Raw genomic sequence first — 18,556 nt, 5'->3', positions numbered from 1 at the left:
TAATATCTAATTCTTTGAATGTTTTCTTTGGCAGAAAGTTTCAGAGGTTTATTGCTCTCTGGGAAAAATTTTTCCTCACATCATTCTTAGCGATTAGGTATAGCCACTGGTTCTGGACTCCCCCACCACTGGGAATATCCTTCCTATATCAATTCTTTCCCAGTCTTATTAGGATTTGTTAAGTCCCCTCACATTCTTCCACACTAGTGATTACAAGCGTAACTCAAGATTCAAGGTGGTTTGATGTCATTTACAGTACACGAGTGGAAAGGGGTGCTGTCGCAGGAAACCAGTATCCATCATCAAGAACCCCCACCATCCAAGCCATGCTTTCTTCTCACTGTTGCCATCAGCAAAGGGGTACAGGACCCTCACCACCATGTTCAGGAACAGTTCCCACTACCTATGACTCACTTTCAAGGACTCTCCATGTCATGTCTTCGATATTTATTGCTTATTTAATTATTACTATTTTGTTTGTTTTCCTTTTCTTTTTGTATTTGCACAGTTTGCACAATGGCTATGTGTTTTTTCAGTGACTCTGTTGTGTTTCTTTGCACCTACAGTGAATGCCACAAGAATGAATTTCGGGGTTGTATATGATGACATAAGTACTTTGATAATAAATTTACTTTGAACTTTGAATCTGTAAAAGATCTGAGGAAGGCAATCGATCCACTCTCTCTATATGTTAATCTTCCTGTTGAGGAAGGGGTCCAGTGAACATGTGCTGCACCAATCTCCATAGCAAGGAGACTAAAACATTACACAACACTCACGATATGGCCTCACTAAAGCTCTGAGTGATGGCAAGATATTCCAGGTCCCATACTTCAACTTTCTTGCTATGAAGATCACTGTACCATTTACAACTGTTGTACTCATCTTATTTTCATGGATTAGTGCCCAAGGATACCTGCGTCTTAATGTACCTTTCTAAATCTATCTCTGTTGAGATAATAACCCCCCTTTTTCTGTCATATCTACCAAAACAAATAATCTCAAATTTATTTACAGTTTATCTACTAAGTATTTGCACTGTCCCACGACCTGTCCAAATCACACTAGAACTGAAGGCCCATGACTACTGCAGTGCTCAGAAGTCAGTGTTAGGACATCAGTTAAACATTATTTATGTGAACGTACGGTTAACAAGTTGCTGGTAATGCTAAAATAGGGGGTTTTATTGATGGTGGAGAAGATTGCAGTGAATTGCAAAGAGATCTTGATCAGTTAGGGGAATGGCTTGAGGAATGGCAAATAGATTTCAACCTTAGGTACATTGTGAGGTGATGCACTTTGGACACTCAAATCAGGGTAGGATCTATAGGGTGAATGGCAAGGCACTGACAAGTGTTGTGGAACAGAGGGGCCTGGGAGGGCAAGTGCACAGTTTGCTGAAAGGAGCCACACAAGCAGACAAGGTGGTGTAGAAAGTGTTTAGCACGCTGGCCTTCAATTAGACAGGACACTGAGTTCAGGAGTAGGGTCATTTTGTTGTAGCTGTACAAGTCATTGGTGAGACCTCACTTGGTGTATTGTGTACGGCCTATTATAGGAAAGACACTGTCAAGCTGGAGAAGGTGCAGAAGAGATGTGGGGATGCTCTCTGGGCTAGAGGGCCTGAGTTATAGGGACAGGTTGACCACGCTGGAAAAGTTATGAAATCATGAGGGGTATGGGAAAGGTGGATAGTCAGTCTTTTTCCCAGGATTGGGGAATCCAAAACTAAGGGCACAGATGAGAGGGGAGCAATTTAGGAGATCTGAGAGCTAACTTTTTTACAGAGGGTAATGAGTAACTGCCAGAGGAAGTAGTTAACATGAGTATAAAGGTAGTTGGATTGAAGGGTCTATTTCTTTATTGTGTTACTCCTTGACTCTATAACTGCCCTGCATCCTTCTCATAGTTCTCTAACCCAGCTTTATATCATCTACAAACATAAGTATGAGAATATTACATTGATTTCCTTCATCTAAAATCATTTATATACTATACATCTATATTATGAATAACTGGGGATCTAGCACTTTCCACTGTGGCAACCCCAATAGTCACTGCCTGCCACTCTCTAAAACTTACCAATTTATTCCTCCCTTCGGTATCCTGTCTGCCAATTAGTTTTCTGTTTAGAGACAAGAGACTGCAGATGCTGGAATTTGGAGCAGTGCACGTACAATCTGCTGCAGGAAATCGGAGGATTAAGCAGTATTTATGTGGTGGCTGTGGGGGGAGTTGGTGGTGGAAGGAATTGTTGACATTTTAGCTCGAAATCCTGGGCAACAATTCCCCCTCCCTCATCCCCTCCTGATGCTGCTTAGCACACTGATTTCCTCTAGAAGATTGTTTGTTGCTCCAGTTCTCAGTCACGTCAGTATCTTACCCCCAATGGTAAGTGCTCTCCTTTAGACATCAATTATAATGTGGGAACTGGAATGAAAGATTTCTAAAAGACCAAATACACATATCTACAGTTTCTCCTTCATCTATTCAATCAGCTTCATCCTCAAAAACTTCTAGCAGATTTGTCCAGCAAGGCATTCCTATCCTAGATCTAAATAATTTTGTGCAGCCCTTTTCACTCTTCTCAAAATGCTTCGCTATCACATGTTTTATAAATGACTCCAGAAAATGTAACACAGTTTTGACATTTGGACAAATTATAATTCATGGTCCATGCAATAATTGATCTCTCCAGGGAAGACTCTTGCTGAACAACTGACTTGTGCTGAGTTAGTGGAAGCAACGATAGTGATACAATACTACAATTGATGTTGATACCTTCACGACAAGAGGTTGAATTCCTGTGTCTATCAAAGTTCAACAACCTCTGTTTGAATTGCATCTACATGGACGTCAGGCGGGGACAGGATCCAGGCAATTTGATTGCCACTTCTTCCTTGCTGTTTGATAACCTGTCAACATTCACACAATTATGAGAGAGTGGCTAGCTGGAAGTGCAGTCCACAGGGAGTGAATGACTTCAGGAAATGAGAAAAGATAAAGTGAATATTTTTCCTTTTTCTTAAAAAAAAAAGGGGTTATCATTAACATCCCTAATGAGAGAAGTCCTCCAAAGGTCTCGGATCTAATTTTCAATTTTAGCCATATGAGAATTTAGTATGCAAGGCATAAATCATGGAATAAAAATGATATCAGAATGAGGGCAGCAGCAACAGGCTGTTTCTAGCTGACAGGGGAGCAGAGAACGCAAGCAACAAAATCTCCCTGGGCAGATTTATTACACCAACTATATATATCACAGAATGTGCATTCTCAGCACAGGCACCATTACAACTTGAAACAGTGAATATAAAAGTGTGCATTTGCAGTACATTAGATAGACATATTAAAAGTTTTCTAGATATAATTGAACACTCGGAAAAAAACCCTCTGAATTCTGGAGTCCCCAAAATAAAAAAAACAACTAGATGATATTATGTGTAATTGTGCACAGTTACAAAGAATAAACACATCCCACTGCTACATCTTACACGCAGTCTGGCTACCACACAAATTCCAGATAACAACTCACAGTACAGTGAAAATTTATATTTTGTGAGCCTTTGAGCATATACTTTATATTTTCAATTGAATTAGTCTTGAAGAGACACTGTTGTCTAATATTTGGTGGAAATTTTCATCTGTGCTAAACCAAAAGTCAAAATTCAGTCTGACCCTGAAACTACACCTGTTAGAACAAATACTGTATACGGGGAAAGAATAATTGCTGGAATTAAGCCAACATTAACATTCCCAAAATATTGATTGCACCCAAGTACTGTTTCGACTTTCCCTTTTTAAATCTTGAGGGACTGATTCTTGGTTGTCATTCAAGCTTTTACAGCATACATTCCAAGTCCAATTATATATAGCGAGGGATGAGTCAGTTTTTTTTAAAGAGGGCTAGCATCTTGCAGCATTTCGCTCCTGTAAATTCTTGTCATTATAAAGTCCAAAAAAAACACTCACAGAATAAGATGCAGTTTTAAGTAGGTTATTCAAACATTATACTATTTTTATCCCAATCAAACATTCCTATTTTATTATGAATAAACGCATTGCCAGCGACAACCATCCTATTTTTCTCCCCCCACCCCTACAATGTTATGTACGCGTATCACCTGCTCTCTCTACCAGTGATAACACGTCGGACGATGCGGCATTAAATTATTCGGTGATGTTAGCAGGCACTTACTGTTCTGAGGAAAAGAATCTCCTCTTCGCCTTCGCCCCCCTCAGCCATGGTGACTCCGCGATCTCCCGGCCGGACTAAACGCTCGCAGCATCCGCGCCTGTCAGTCTCCCCAGCGCGCCCCGCCCACCCGCGGCCAATTGGACCAAATGTCGGGGCCGGGCGGAAAATAGCGGCAGGGGATTGGTGGAGGAAGGGAGAGGGCGGGGCATCACTGAAGGCCACGTGTGTTGAGGTTGGGTTTGTACGCGCTAGGGCTGCAACGACGAACTGTTTGTGGGTGCCGAACTTGTGTGTGTGTGTCCGTCATTGACAACACCTTGTGCCTTTAATGTAGAATAAAGAACAATCAAAACCTTTAACAGCATTAGGACTTAGAATTGAATGCCCGCCGCTGCGTGCACGGGATTTGTTCTCCCCGTGACTGCGTGGGTTGCCTCTGGGTGCTTAGGTTTCCTCCCACAGTCCAAAGATGTACCAGCTAATAGATTAGATTATGAGGACACGCAGTCCTCTTTTATTGTCATTTAGTAATGCATGCATTAAGGAATGATACAATGTTCCTCCAGTGTGATATCACAGAAACACAAGACAGACCAAGACTGAAAAACTGACAAAAACCACATAATCATAACATATAGTTACAACAGTGCAAGCAATACCGTAATTTGATAGAAGAACAGACCATGGGCATGGTAAAAAAAAAGTCTCTCGAAAGTCCCATCATCTCACACAGACAGTAGAAGGGAGAAACTCTCCCTGTCATGAGCTTCCAGCGCTGCAAACTTGCCGATGCAGCATCCTGGAAGCACCCGACCACAGTCCGACTCTGAGTCTGTCCGAAAACTTCGAGCCTCCGACCATCCCTCCGACACCCAGCACCGAGCACAGTCTCTGCCAAGCGCTTCGACCCCAGCCCCGGCCACCAGCAACAGGCAAAGCCAAGGATTTGGGGCCTTCCCCTCCAGAGATTCTTGATCGCACAGTAGCAGCGGCAGCGAACCGGGCATTCCAGTTCTTCCTCCGTGCTTTTCACGTCCATCTCCATCAAATCAGGATTGTGCATGGCCCCTATTTAATAAATACGATATCATTTCACCGGAGAGGCTGCATGCGCTGCTTCACACCACCATCTTCTCCTCACTCCCTTATTTGGTTATTGTAAATTGTCCTGTAATTAGGCTTGGATTAAACTGTGGGATTCCTGCGTGGCACGGCTCCAAGTGTCTATTCCGTGCTGTATCTCAATAAATAAATAAACAAACAATAAATAGGTTAGCTTTAAGGTGAGGTTTGCTGAAGAAATTTAGGAAATTGTCCCTTGTGAAACAATGGAGCGATTAAAAAGGGTTGAAGGAGAAGCCAAAATAAAAGGGCGATGGCTGTCACCTCAGAATTGCTGTGCAAGGGTCCACGGGTTAGGATGGAATAACATTACGGGTGGATTTGGGGCAAGGATGAGAGTTTTAACTGTGCTTAATAGGAAGCTTCGAAACCCAGGCCTCTGTACCTCTGCACCTGTATCCTTGACTTCCTCATCGGGAGATCCAAGTTAATGCAGATTGGTGATAGCATCTCCCCCCTGACTTTCAACACAGACACACCTTTAGGATGCATGCTTAGCCCTCCACAATAATGGCTGTGTGGACAGACACAGCCCAAATGCTATCTGTTGTTTTACAGATGACACCGCAATTGTTGGCAGAACCGACAAGGAGGCTTACAGGAGTAAGATAGATCAGATGGTTGAGTGATGCAACAACAACGATCTCAATGCTATCAGGAAACTGTGAATTTCAAGAAGGTCTGAACAGTCCATGAACACGGCTTTGTTATGCCTTTCGTTTGCATTCTTCATTTATTTTGGTAATTTATATATTTATGTTTTTGCGTTTTTGCTGCAGTGAACACGTTTCACATTATATACCAATGATAATGTGATTCTGAGTTTGAGAAGGTGAGCAGGCACAGAGGAGATGGTGGACAGGACTGATGTGAGGTGGGACACTGAGGGCAGAAATTTGGATGGTCACAAAATTGGAAAGCGGGAAGCAGACTGGGAGTGCGTTGGAATAACAGTAGACGGGCCAAGGGAGGCTTAAGAGCCGTACTGGAGAGATGCAGTACGATTTGAAGTTGAAGAAGGTGGCTTTGTCCTTCTCAATGTTAAGCTGGTGTCCAGCTGAACTTTGTCTTTTTGTGTGTTTTCCCCCTAGCCATCAGTCTGTGGTTTGTATTGCCATGTGCTCTTGTTTGTTTTCATGCCCCATGTGCTCCTGTCTCCGCCCCTGCTCTACTCTGGCCCCTGTATTACTGAGTACTCCACCCTCACCTGCTTCTCATTATTACCTGTTCTGGTGCCACTTCTGTCTCATTGTGCTCCACCTTTTATCTGCCTCTCTGTTCATTGTTCAGAGTATTTCAGTCCTGTGTTTTCACCTGTTTGTTGCCAGATTGTGCCAGTGAATTTTCCTGAGCCCCTCCAGCATTTGTATCTGTACTCTGTCCATCTGAATATTGATTCTGCCTGTTTCCCGATTCTGGTTTTTGGACTTCTCTGGATGTTTTGCTCTCTGCCTGAACTTTGACGCCGACTTTGTTCGCACCTCGGGATTTGTTACTCAATTAATATCACTGTGTGCACAGTACTGGGTCTGCGATTGGATCCCTGCTCCAGTGTCTGACAGCTGGTGGGCAGGGATGGATGTTTCAATCCAGCGCAAAAGAAATTGTATGAGTAACAGAGAGAGTGGAAGGGTTGAAGGTGCAATCAACTACTCTGGAGGATGGCTGCACCACCCCTCCCCAACAAAGCTCGAAACACAGTTTTATTGCTTTATCACTCTTATAGTTTACTTTGACAAGCTCATGACCACTACTTTAAGCAGGTGTAAATTGGGAAATGGATTAATATTGATTACATTACCCCTTATAGTCCAAGTTAAACCAAATATAGATTGTCACAGAGGCATAAGCATGAATCTTTCCCTTGAGCTCAAAGAGCTTTCACCGACGAACAAGCAAGCTTTTACCTTAATCCTATTTTATTTCTGAAAACTCCCACCATTTCTTCATAGTTTTTACGAGAGTAATACAATACATCAACAGATCCTTTGGCCCATGAAACCACACTGATTATCAAGCACCAGTTTACGCAGATCCCATCTTAAAAATTCTTCCCACATTCCCATCAATTCCTCTCGATTCTACCATCCTCCTACCCATTAGGGACTGCCAGGGTGAGCGCTGACCATGATTGGACCCAGGTACGGAGGAACGACAGACTCCCACGTCGAGACGGAAACAGGGAACTCAAGCAGAACACTGGTGACACCACCGAGCAACATCGCGGGACAGATCATTCCCAACCCCACAATGTGCGCTAAACGGGAGTCCACATTAAATGATCATAGAAGCAGAAAACCCATACCAGTCATGATTAGATTGACAAAATGTATCAGAAAGCACAGGGGCTTAATGTCTATAGTTAAGACAACAATTAGTAAATACAGGTCCTTGAGAGACCTAGAAGCCTAATGTTCTATTGGCTGCAGGACTCATCACAAGGGACAATATTTAGTGGCCAAATAAAAACAGTACCAACTTTGAAAATTGAGAGGAAATCAGAGCCCCAGGGGGAAATCCACATGATCACAGATGAAAGATCTAAACATGGCACGAACATCACGAAAGGACACGATCTAAGCTGAAAGGCAATAGCATATTGCCTGCACAATATGTGGAATCAGAAGCAGGGATAACATGTATTAGGTTCCTTGAATTCAACTACAGTATATTGTGTTACAAGTGGTGATAGCCTCAATAATACACCTTCTGGTAAAACTGTTCATGAAAGCCAGTACCTAACCAATAATATCATATTATATATTCAAGATTCAAATATTCAAAGTATGTATGCAGCATAAATCCTGAAATTCATCTTCTCCACAGACAGCCACAACACAAAGAACCATGGAACCAACCGCTCAAAGAAAAATATCAGACCCCTCTGCGCAAACCTCAACAAAAAAAACAAATGAAGACAAAATATAAAACACAAAATCAAGAGGCATATTTCAGTTTAGCTCACTGTTCTTTATCTGCAGACGGCCTGATTCAAAAGTCACCCAAAAGTAGTAATGAAAGAAATGAGTGCCCAGAACTAGAACATATTATAAACCTGAATTAGAGTCCAAATCTACAAATGGCAGGGATTACACCTTGCTCTGGCACCGCCCTCCAACAGCATTGAGGGAGAGAGAGAGATCATTTGAATGCAAGGACCTTCCCTTGAGAGGGGGAGAGAGACTGCCACACAAAGACACCCTCCTTGGGCAGCAGCGAGTGAAAGACCGGTAGAAGTCACCGAAGACTTGATCGCCCTCTGCACCGGCTTCGATCATTTCAATCTTCCACAGCACTTTAATCAGTGAGAGAGGGAGTCAATCATGGACGCACCCCGTCTCCTGGCTTCCTAGTCTCCATGCCGCAAACTTGGCTCGCAGCCTTGTCGAACACTCTCAGAGACACCAAAGTGCCAGGTTGCCCAATTGGTCCGAAAACACGCCACCCGATTGCAGATAACAAGCTCCAACAATAGCAGAACCACATGGGAGATAAAAGGAAGACATAAAATAAGTGAAAGGAATGCTTCGTGAACTGTCTTGAGAACGTCGCCTTTGGTAACATTGCTCGCTGGTGTCACCATCCACTTGTAGAGATTGAGGCTCTCATCTGAGACATAGAGAGGTACAGCATGAAAACAGGCACTTCAGCCCAAAAAGTTCTTACCAAACAGCAAACACCCAATCCTATGTGAATTGTATTCTCCTGAAAATATCCTTTTAATAGCTTCTTCCTCCTACAGCATGATCTCCTGGCCATAACAGACAGAACAGAACGTCCTGGACATCTCATGCAGTTAACTCTAAATGTTCAATCACAAAGAAGAAGCTATTCAGCTTCTCAATAAAAGTTTTTCTGCAGACACTGGAAATCCGAACAACACACGAAAAATGCTGGAGGAACTCAGTAGGCCAGGCAGCATCTAAGGAAAAGGGTACAGTCCACGTTTCGTGCCAAGACCCTTTCGGCAAAGTATTATCCATAATATACTATGTATGTTAGATCCTCATTCAGAAATTACCAGTGAAGGGAAGATGGCGGCGCGATGCAGCTCGCAGCGGCCACTCCGGAGGTGATGTCTGTTATTTGTCAAGTAGGGTGCCGTGCACAATCCTGATTTGATGGAGACAGGCGTGAGAGCACGGAGGAACATCTGGAGAAACTTCTGAAATGCCTGCTTCGCTGCCGCTGCTTACTGTGTGGTCCAGAATCTCCGGAGCAGAAGGCCCCGAGTCCTCGGCTTTGCTTGTTGCTCGGTGGCTGGGGTGGGGTCGAAGCGCTCGGCAGAGGATGATGCTCAGAGAGGCTGTGTCAGAGGGGCTGGTCAGAGGCTTGAAGTTTTCGGACAGACTCAGAGTCAGCTGTGGTCGGGTGCTTCTAATGGTGCTGCATCGGCAAGTTGGCGGCGCTTGGAGGTTCATGGTGGGGAGAGTTCCTCCCTTCTGCCGCCTGTGTGAGATGATGAGTCTATCGGGACTTTGAGACTTTTTTTTAACCATGCCCATGGTCTGCTCTTTATCAAATTATGGTATTGCTTTGCACTGTTGTAACTATATGTTATAATTATGTGGTTTTGTCAGTTTTAGTCTTGGTTTGTCCTGTGTTTTCTTGTGATATCATTCTGGAGGAATGTTATATCATTTTTTAATGCATGTATTTCTAAGTGACAATAAACAAGGACAGAGTGTCCTCATAATCTAATCTAATTGATTCATTTTTCAGTATGAGAACCTTGTTGGAAAGACCACCATTTACTGCCCCTGAGGAAGCGCTGATGAGTCTTGAAATTTTGCAATCCTTCTGGTGGACATATTCCGTAATACTGTTGAGTAGGAAGCTATGATAATTTTCAGTCAGAATGGTCTGTGATACAGAGAGAAACCAGTGTTCTCACGGGCCAGCTACTGGTGGTAGTCTTCATAACCACCTAGACAGGTAACAGCAACATCTTCTGCAAGTAAAGTACACTGCAGCCATGGTGATGCAGAAAATTAACATTTGAGGATAGAGTTCCCGGTTTCCCAATGTGTTAGTTGGATGAAAATACTCCAATAAGGCAGCAAGTTTTGTGAAGAAACATTTACAAGAAGATAGCATTCCTTGCTATTGATTATCACGAATATCTATCTGGGATATTCTAACCTTATAGAGACACAGCTAAGGGAGGGACAGGACTACCAACTCAAAGTTCCGAGATACCTTTAGGCAGGACAGATGTGGAGGAAAAAGAGGAGGGGAGCTGCATTTTATGATCATAGAGTCAGAGATTACATTACTGAGGGTTCAGTGAGGCTTCATGGGTGGAGCTGAGAAATAAGACCCCATTGTTGGGTTTGTTCTGTGCTCCCCAAATAGGCAATGCAAATCTCCACAATGCAGGGAGATTGTGGACTGTTGTAAGGATAATAGGCTTGTCATATTAGAGGATCTTACCTTTCCAGTAGCTTTCCAGCTTCTCAACAAAACTTCTTCAGGTGTAATGCCGTAACTGTCCCAGTGCAACTCCTGTTAAATGGTCTCCGTGTTCTGTTGATAATTATTGAGCCTGTTCATATGTTCACATTTACTTAAGTTTGATTATTGACGTTTGCGCATGTGATTGTTCTGCTAATTGTTGATTGCTCATGACTGTTTGCACTATTGCCTTGTCAATTTTGGTTGCTATTGTGTTGTCTGTAATGGTATTGTCCTGTTTTTCACCTTTGGCACTGAACCACAATCAATTCTGGTATTTATTTATTTCACTTTATTGAGATACGGCATGGAATAGGCCCTTCTGTCCCTTGAGGCGTGGAGTCCGGCAACCCCCGACCTAACCCTGGCCTAATCACGGGACATCTTACAATGTCCAATTAACCTACCAACTGCTACATCTTTGGACTGTGGGAGGAAACCCATGCGGTCACGGGGAGAATGTACAAACTCTCCACAGGCAGCTGTGAGAATTGAATCCAGGTCTCCCTGTCCTGTAAGTTTCCTGAATGAACTTAGCAAATATACAGGATGCTACTAGGGAGAGGGCAAGTCTCAGTCTATCCTTAAGTAATAGGGTAGGGCAGGTGACTGAGTTGACAGTGGGGGGGAGCGTAGTTATATTGAATTGAATTGACTTTATTTCTTACACCCTTCACATACATGAGGAGTAAAAATCTTTATGTTATGTCTCCGTCTAAATGTGCAATGTGCAATCACAGTAATTTATAATAATTTATAATAAATAGAACAGTCAACGTAACATAGAAATACAAGTGAGTTAATCAGTCTGATGGCCTGGTGGAAGAAGCCGTCCCGGAGCCTGTTGGTCCTGGCGCTTATGCTGAGGTACCTTTTCCCAGATGGCAGTAGCTGGAATAGATTGTGGTTGAGGTAACTTGGGTCCCCAATGATCCTTCGGGCCCTTTTCTCACACTTGTCTTTGTAAATGTCCTGAATCGTGGGAAGTTCACATCTACAGATGCGCTGGGCTGTCCACACCACTCTCTGCAGAGTCCTGTGATCGAGGGAAGTACAGTTCCCATACCAGGCAGTGATGCAGCCAGTCAGGATGCTCTCAATTGTGCCCTGGAGAAAGTTCTTAGGATTTGGGGGGCCCATACCAAACTTCCTCAACTGTGGGGTGAAAGAAGCGCTGTTGTGCCTTTTTCACCACACAGCCGGTGTGTGCAGACCACGTGAGGTTCTCGGTGATGTTTATGCCGAGGAACTTAAAGCTGTCTGCCCTGCCAACCCCAGATCCATTGATGTCAATAGGGGTTAGCCCATCTCCATTCCTCCTGTAATCCACAACCAGCTCCTTTGTTTTTGCAACATTGAGGGAGAGGTTGTTTTCTTGACACCACTGTGTCAGAAAGATGACTTCTTCCCTGTAGGCCACCTTGTTATTGTTTGAGATTAGGCCAATCAATCAGCAAATTTAATTAGCAGATTAAAGCTATGGCTGGCGCCACAGTGATGGGTATACCGGGAGTAACGGAGGGGATTTAGTATACAGCCCTGAGGGGCTCTTGTATTGAGAGTCAGAGGGGTGGAGGTGAGGGAGCCTACTCATACTACCTGCTGGCGATCTGACAGGAAGTCCAGGATCCAGTTGCACAAGGCAGGGTTATTAGTTTTAAATCAATTATGGTAAGGGGCATGGTATGGAAATGGTTCAGTAGCTCATGTTCTGAATTAAGGCAAGGTGAATTTTGTCATGAGAGTGTGGAGGGGAAGGAAAGAGATGAGTGGAGTGACATATTCGGTCTGGGTAACCTTCAAACTGATAGCATGATTCCTCTAACTTCTAGTGATCTCTCCCCTTTGTTTCTGCTCCACCCTTCTATCATTTTCCATTTATTATTCTAGTTACCCTCTCACCGTTTCTCCCCTTCTCTTCTCCCCCCCGCCCTCATGATCTGCCAATCACCTCCCTCTGGTTCCCTCTCCTTCCCTTTATCCAAGGTCTACTGTTGTCTGCTGTTAGATTTTTTCTTCTTTAACTCTCTTCCTTGTCCAGCTACCACCTCACCGCTTCTCACGTCATCTTCCCCTCCTCATCCACCCACCTCCCCTCTCACCTCGCCTCACCTACCACCTGCCAATTCGTACTCCTACCCCATCCCCCACCTTCTTTGTCTGGCTTCTGTCCCCTTCCTTTCCAGTCTCAGCCCAAAATGTTGACTATTTTTTCTCTCCTTTGATGTTGCCTGACCTTCTGAGTTCCTCCAGCATTTTGTGTGTGTTGCTCAAGAATTAGGGGTAGTCAGCATGGCTTTGTGAGACTTTTGACAATGTGACTAAGAAAGTAGATGAGGCCAAGGTGATAGATATGGTTTAGATGAACTTTGGTAAACTTTTTAATAGACTTCCATATGGTAGGCTGCTCTGAAATCCAGGGAAAGCTGACTACTTGGATACTCCTTTGGCTTGACGGTAGCAAACAAAGATGAATGTGTGAGGTTGCTTCTCAGACTGGAGGTCTGTGACTATGATGTGCCTCAGGAGTTGGTGTTGGGCAGATTGTTATTTGACATCTATATCAACCACTTGGATGGAAATATATGAGGCATGATTAGTAAGTTTGCAGATCACACTAAAATTGGATGGTATAGTGGACAAGGAGGTTATCAAAAATGACCAGGGGACTCTTAATCATCCGAGTAAGTGGGCCGAGAAATGGCAAATGGAATTTAATTTGGATAAGAGTGAGGTGTTGAAACTGGGAAAGTTAAATCCAGGTGGGATTTTCGCAGCTAACAGGGGAGTATTATAGAACAGTGAGTTCTTGGGAGGATCATGCATAGTTTGCTGAAAATGGAATCACAGGTAGACTGGGTGGTGAAGAATGCTTTTGGCACATTGGCCTTCATAAGTCAGGCCACTGGGAGGCCACACTTGGAGTGTCAGTTTTGGTTGCCCTGCTATAGGAACCAAACTGGAAAGAGTGCAGAGTTGCTGTCTCTGAGCGTGTTCGGTGAGGCATGTGGCCTCGAAACCAAGAAGCCTCGAAACGGGCGCCAGCCCATTTCTTGCCGATTAAAGCGCTGAGGAAGATTAAAATCATCGAGCCAAGAGTGGAAGATGAGCGGGTGTTCAGTGCCATCTCCCGGCCTCTCACTAGCTGCAGCAGGAGGAAAGTGGCTGCGTGTGCCAATCACTCTCTCCCTCTCACTCGCGGCTCCCGGAGGAAGGTCCCTGCGTTCAAATGGTCTCTCTCCCTCTCTTAACATTGTCAGAGGGTGGTGCCAGAGCCCTGGGTCCTGGGCAAGGTTTAATCAACATGGTTTGTGGTTTGGACTCTGTAATTTATGTTATGATGTGTCTCTAGTTTCTGGTCACTCCTTTTTTTCGTTGATATTTTGGGTGATTTTGATCGGGGCAGCCTGCAGATAATGAACAACACAGCATTAGATTGAACTGAACTGAATATGCCTGGAATCTTTCAATTTTGTGTTTTATATTCTGCGTTTTTCACTCTTTCTTGCCATTTACACAACTTTTTTTTTTGCACATGGGGGTGGTGGGTTGATGCTTTACTTTGAATGAGTTGCATGGCTTTCTTTGTTTCATGGCTGTCTGTAGGAAGACAAATCTCAGGGTTGTATACTGCATACATACTTTGATACAAAAAAAATAGAATCTTCTGAATCTTTGAAAAGACTTACAAGAATGTAGCCAGGATTTGAGGGACTGAGTTATCGAGAGAGGTTGGACGGTTAGGATTTTATTCAGGAAACTGAGAGGTGATCTTATGAAGTTGTACAAAATAATGAGAACATAAAGATGGTGAATGCAGTCAGGCTTTTTCCCAGCGATAAGGAATCAAGGAACATTCAGAATGTTAAAAGGCCTGAACAGATTGGATATGGCAAAGTTATTTCCCACGGTAGGGGATTCTAGGACAAGAGGGCACGTCTTCAGGATTGAAGCACGTCCTTTTAGAACTGAGGTGTGGAGAAATTACTTTAGTCAGAGGGTGGTAAATCTATGGAATTTGTTGCCGCGAACAGCTGTGGAGGCCAAGTCATTGGGTGTATTTAAGGCAGAGATAGATAGGTTCTTGATTAACCAGGGCATCAAAAGGTATGGGGTGAAAGCAGGGGAGTGGGGATGACTGGAAGAATTGGATCAGCCCATGACTGAATGGCACAGCAGACTCAATGGGCCGAATGGCTCATTTCTGGTCCTATATCTTATAGTCTTATGGTCTAAGAACTAGAAGGCATAGAGTTAACGCGAGAGGGCAAAGATTTAATAGGAATTTGAGGGGTTACTTTTTTTACACAATGGATGGTATCTGTGTGGAATCAGCTGTCAGAAGCTGACGTATACAATAGCACCTTTTAAAAGATGGATGGACAACTACATGGATTGGAAATGTTTGAAAGGTTATCGGCGAAATACTGGCAAATGGGACCAACTTGGATGGATTTTCTTGGTCGGTATGTGCCAAAAGCCATGTTTCTGTTCTATATGACTCTCCCAGTCGGTTCAGACTGATTCTCGATTCGGACCCTTTGAGAACCCCAGGTACTCACATTCAATTGACTGCTTCCTCCACTGCCTCTCCCACCGTGTTCTACATGCCGCTTTCCGCCATGAGGTGGTTACTGGTGCCCCTATCCCTGCTGCTTCCACAACTCTGGGATTCTCTCCCGCTGCCTGTCCGATACTTTATTCTTCATCGGATCCACGCTTTCAATCACTGGTTCTTTTTCTTTATTTTTGGCATGTGCCTGCGTGCGCGCGAGTCTGTGTGTGTGCATCTGCATGTGCATGCGTGTGTTCATCCGTGATGATGTCTTTTTCATGGCTTTTACAAGGCGTGGGGCGAGAGAGCGAGACTGTGTGGCACACCATTCCTCACACAGACATTTTCACAGTATTTTTCCCTTTATTTTACGAGGTCGAGTTGCGATCTCGACACTCAACCTGGCGCGGATGGAAAGCGTACTCGGGAGTGGACCCGACTGGTTTCGAACCCGGGAACCTCCGCTCCAGTGTCCGGCGCCGATGTCATTGCGCCACCAGTTCTTTCTCATATCCAGCACGGATTGGGTAACCGTCCATCTACAGACTACAGAACCTCCCATCTCCAATGCCGGCACCCAAACCACAATCCTGTTGCCGACCTGAAGGTTCTAACGATCCCAAGCAGATTCAGAACCCGGACTCCACCTCTCTTCCCACTATCGATCAGCCGGCCCGCTTTGTGCCGTCTATGCTAAGATAACATTCCACACTATATCCAAAACTGCTGGGTTCTTTCTCAAAGTCCATCTGTGGTCTCTTAATGCAGATGTTCAAAGTTCAAAGTAAATTTTATTATTAAAGCACATGCATGTTACCATATACAGCCCTGAGATCCATTTTCCTGTAGGCATACTCAGTGAATCCATAATAGAATAATAATCATAATGGAATCAATGAACAAACTCACCAACTTGGGCATTCAACCAGTTTGTAAAAGAGACAAACTGCAAATACAAAAAGAAAGTAATAATTAAAAAAAAACAAAGAAGCAATAAATATTGAGTATATGAGATGATGTCCTTGAAAATGTCCATATTTTTATTACAATATGGACTCACTTTCAAGTTATTGCTGTCAGGGAGTCTTGAAAGCAATAAAAATAAATCTGTCTTTCACCGCATCACCCCAGTGGATGCTCAAACGTGAACCAACTACGTAAAGCTTGAAATGCTCCTGAAATTGGAACAGCAGATGGAGAAAAAGCAGTCAGAAATAACGTGTCAGTGTTTGGTGAATCCTTTAATTAGCTTGAGGATTGGGAAAATCTCAGATATCTTGCAAAGGTGGGTCAAGGCGTTGCTTGCTAATGAAAGGGAAATTAGAATAAAAGACGACAGTGAAAAACATAAAATAGGCAGTTGGAACACACATAAAAGTTGCTAGTGAACGCAGCAGGCTAGGCAGCATCTCTAGGAAGAGGTACAGTCGATGTTTCAGGCCCAAAATGTCGACTGTACCCCTTCCTAGAGATGCTGCCTGGCCTGCTGCGTTCACCAGCAACTTTTATGTGCGTTGCTTGAAATTCCAGCATCTGCAGATTTCCTCGTGTTTGCGTTTTTAAACGGAGAGTAGGGCTATTTTGTGGGCACGTGGCCAAGTGGTTAAGGCATTGGACTAGCTACCTGAAGGTCGTGAGTTCGAGCCCCAGCTGAGGGAACGTGTTGTGTCCTTGAGCAAGGCACTTAATCACACATTGCTCTGCGACGACACTGGTGCCAAGCTGTATGGGTCCCAATGCCCTTCCCTTGGACAACATTGGTGTCGTGGAGAGGGGAAACTTGCAGCATGGGCAACTGCCGTTCTTCCATACAGCCTTACCCAGGCCTGCGCCCTGGAGAGTGAAGACTTTCCAGGCACAGATCCATGGTCTCGCAAGAGTAATGGATGCCTTTACTTAGGGCTATTTTAGACGGGTAAGATTGAATAGGTTAGCTCCCTTACAGACTGTCAAGTGAAATTATAACAGTGGAATAAAGTAATGGCAGAGAAAGTTAAATGTTTTTTAAAAAAATCTGTGTTCGCAGGACAAATCTTAGCACACTGCTGTATCAGCTTGGAGAGTTCCAGAGATGGGAGTTCAATCCTGCTGCTGTTCCATAAGGAGTCTCTGTACGTTCTCCTCATGGAAAGGGTGGGTTTTCTCCAGTTTGCTTCCACAGTCCAAAGATGTATCAGGTAAGTTAATTGGTCATTGTAATTTGTCCCATGGTTAGGTGAGGGGGTCTGTAGAGGGTTGCTGGGATGGAGCGGCTCGAAGGACTGGAATGGCCTACTCCATGCTATATTACTAAATAAAATAAAACCCTTTAAGAAGTGGGAACCCATAATAGTACTCTTGGAAGACAGATGGTGGTAATGGTGTAAGTGTGTTAATCTGGCTGGAGGTCCTTGACATATTTAGCAATAGAACACGGCCAGGCCCTTCCACCCCAATGAGCCTTAGCACGCAGCAACCCTAGCCTAATCACTGGACAATTTACAATGACCATTGACCTATTAACTGGCACGTCATTGGACTGTGAGAGGAAACCAGATGCACGGAGGAAATCTATGTGGTTGCCGGGAGAATGTAGAAACTCTTTACAGACAGCACCAGAATAGAACTGAACTCCGACGCCCTGAGCTGTAATAGTGTTCTGTTAACCGCCACGCTACCATGATGCCCCATGGCAGCGTAGCATGTTCTGTCGGGATTGGCACTGGGGCTTCTGTTGTTTGCGAAGTGACTTGGATAGAAATGTAGATAGGTGGGTTGGTAGATAACACCAAGATCGGTGGAGTTGTGGACAATGTCAAAGGATGCAGCAGAATATAGATCAGTTACTGATATGGGCAAAGAAGTGGCAGCTGGAGCTTAAGCATGTGTGAGGCAGACATGGTTTATAATCTCCTGAGTGCAGAGGAATGTGAGGTGATCGCATTGAAATATACAAAATTCTGCAGGGGCTTGGGAGTTAGAATCAGCGATGATGTTTCCCTGGTTAGGGTAGCTAGAACTAAGTTTGTGATCTCAAAATAGATCATCAGCTGTCTCGGGATAGACTTGAAAAGAAATACCATGACCCAGTGGGAGGCAGATATTTGGAATTTTCTACTGTGGACATTGAAGACGACAAAGGAGGCTCACATACAGAAGACAGATCAATAGCTATTTGGTTATTAAAGAAATGGAGGAATAGACCATTAGTGCAGGAAAATGCTGGTGAGCTGGTAAAAGATTAGCCG

At 44.0% G+C, this 18,556-nt stretch overlaps 1 protein-coding gene across 5 annotated transcripts in view; it reads right to left on the bottom strand.

Annotated features, from left to right (window-relative positions):
• Positions 1 to 4,259, bottom strand: part of LOC140203840 (ryanodine receptor 1-like) — a 575,532-nt gene extending 571,273 nt beyond the window's left edge. For all 5 annotated transcript variants that reach the window (XM_072269965.1, XM_072269967.1, XM_072269966.1 and 2 more), the window contains exon 1: positions 4,199 to 4,259. In XM_072269965.1, coding sequence (XP_072126066.1) covers positions 4,199 to 4,246 — 48 coding nt within the window. In that variant the 5' untranslated portion in view covers positions 4,247 to 4,259. The remainder of the gene's footprint in view (positions 1 to 4,198) is intronic.
• Between the last annotated feature and the right edge of the window lie 14,297 nt (positions 4,260 to 18,556).

The sequence above is a fragment of the Mobula birostris genome, chromosome 10 (assembly GCF_030028105.1).
Source record: "Mobula birostris isolate sMobBir1 chromosome 10, sMobBir1.hap1, whole genome shotgun sequence".
Taxonomy (NCBI): Eukaryota; Metazoa; Chordata; class Chondrichthyes; order Myliobatiformes; family Myliobatidae; genus Mobula; species Mobula birostris.
The sequence above is the reverse complement of the archived record's forward strand: the minus strand, read 5'-3'. Positions and strand labels throughout refer to the sequence as shown.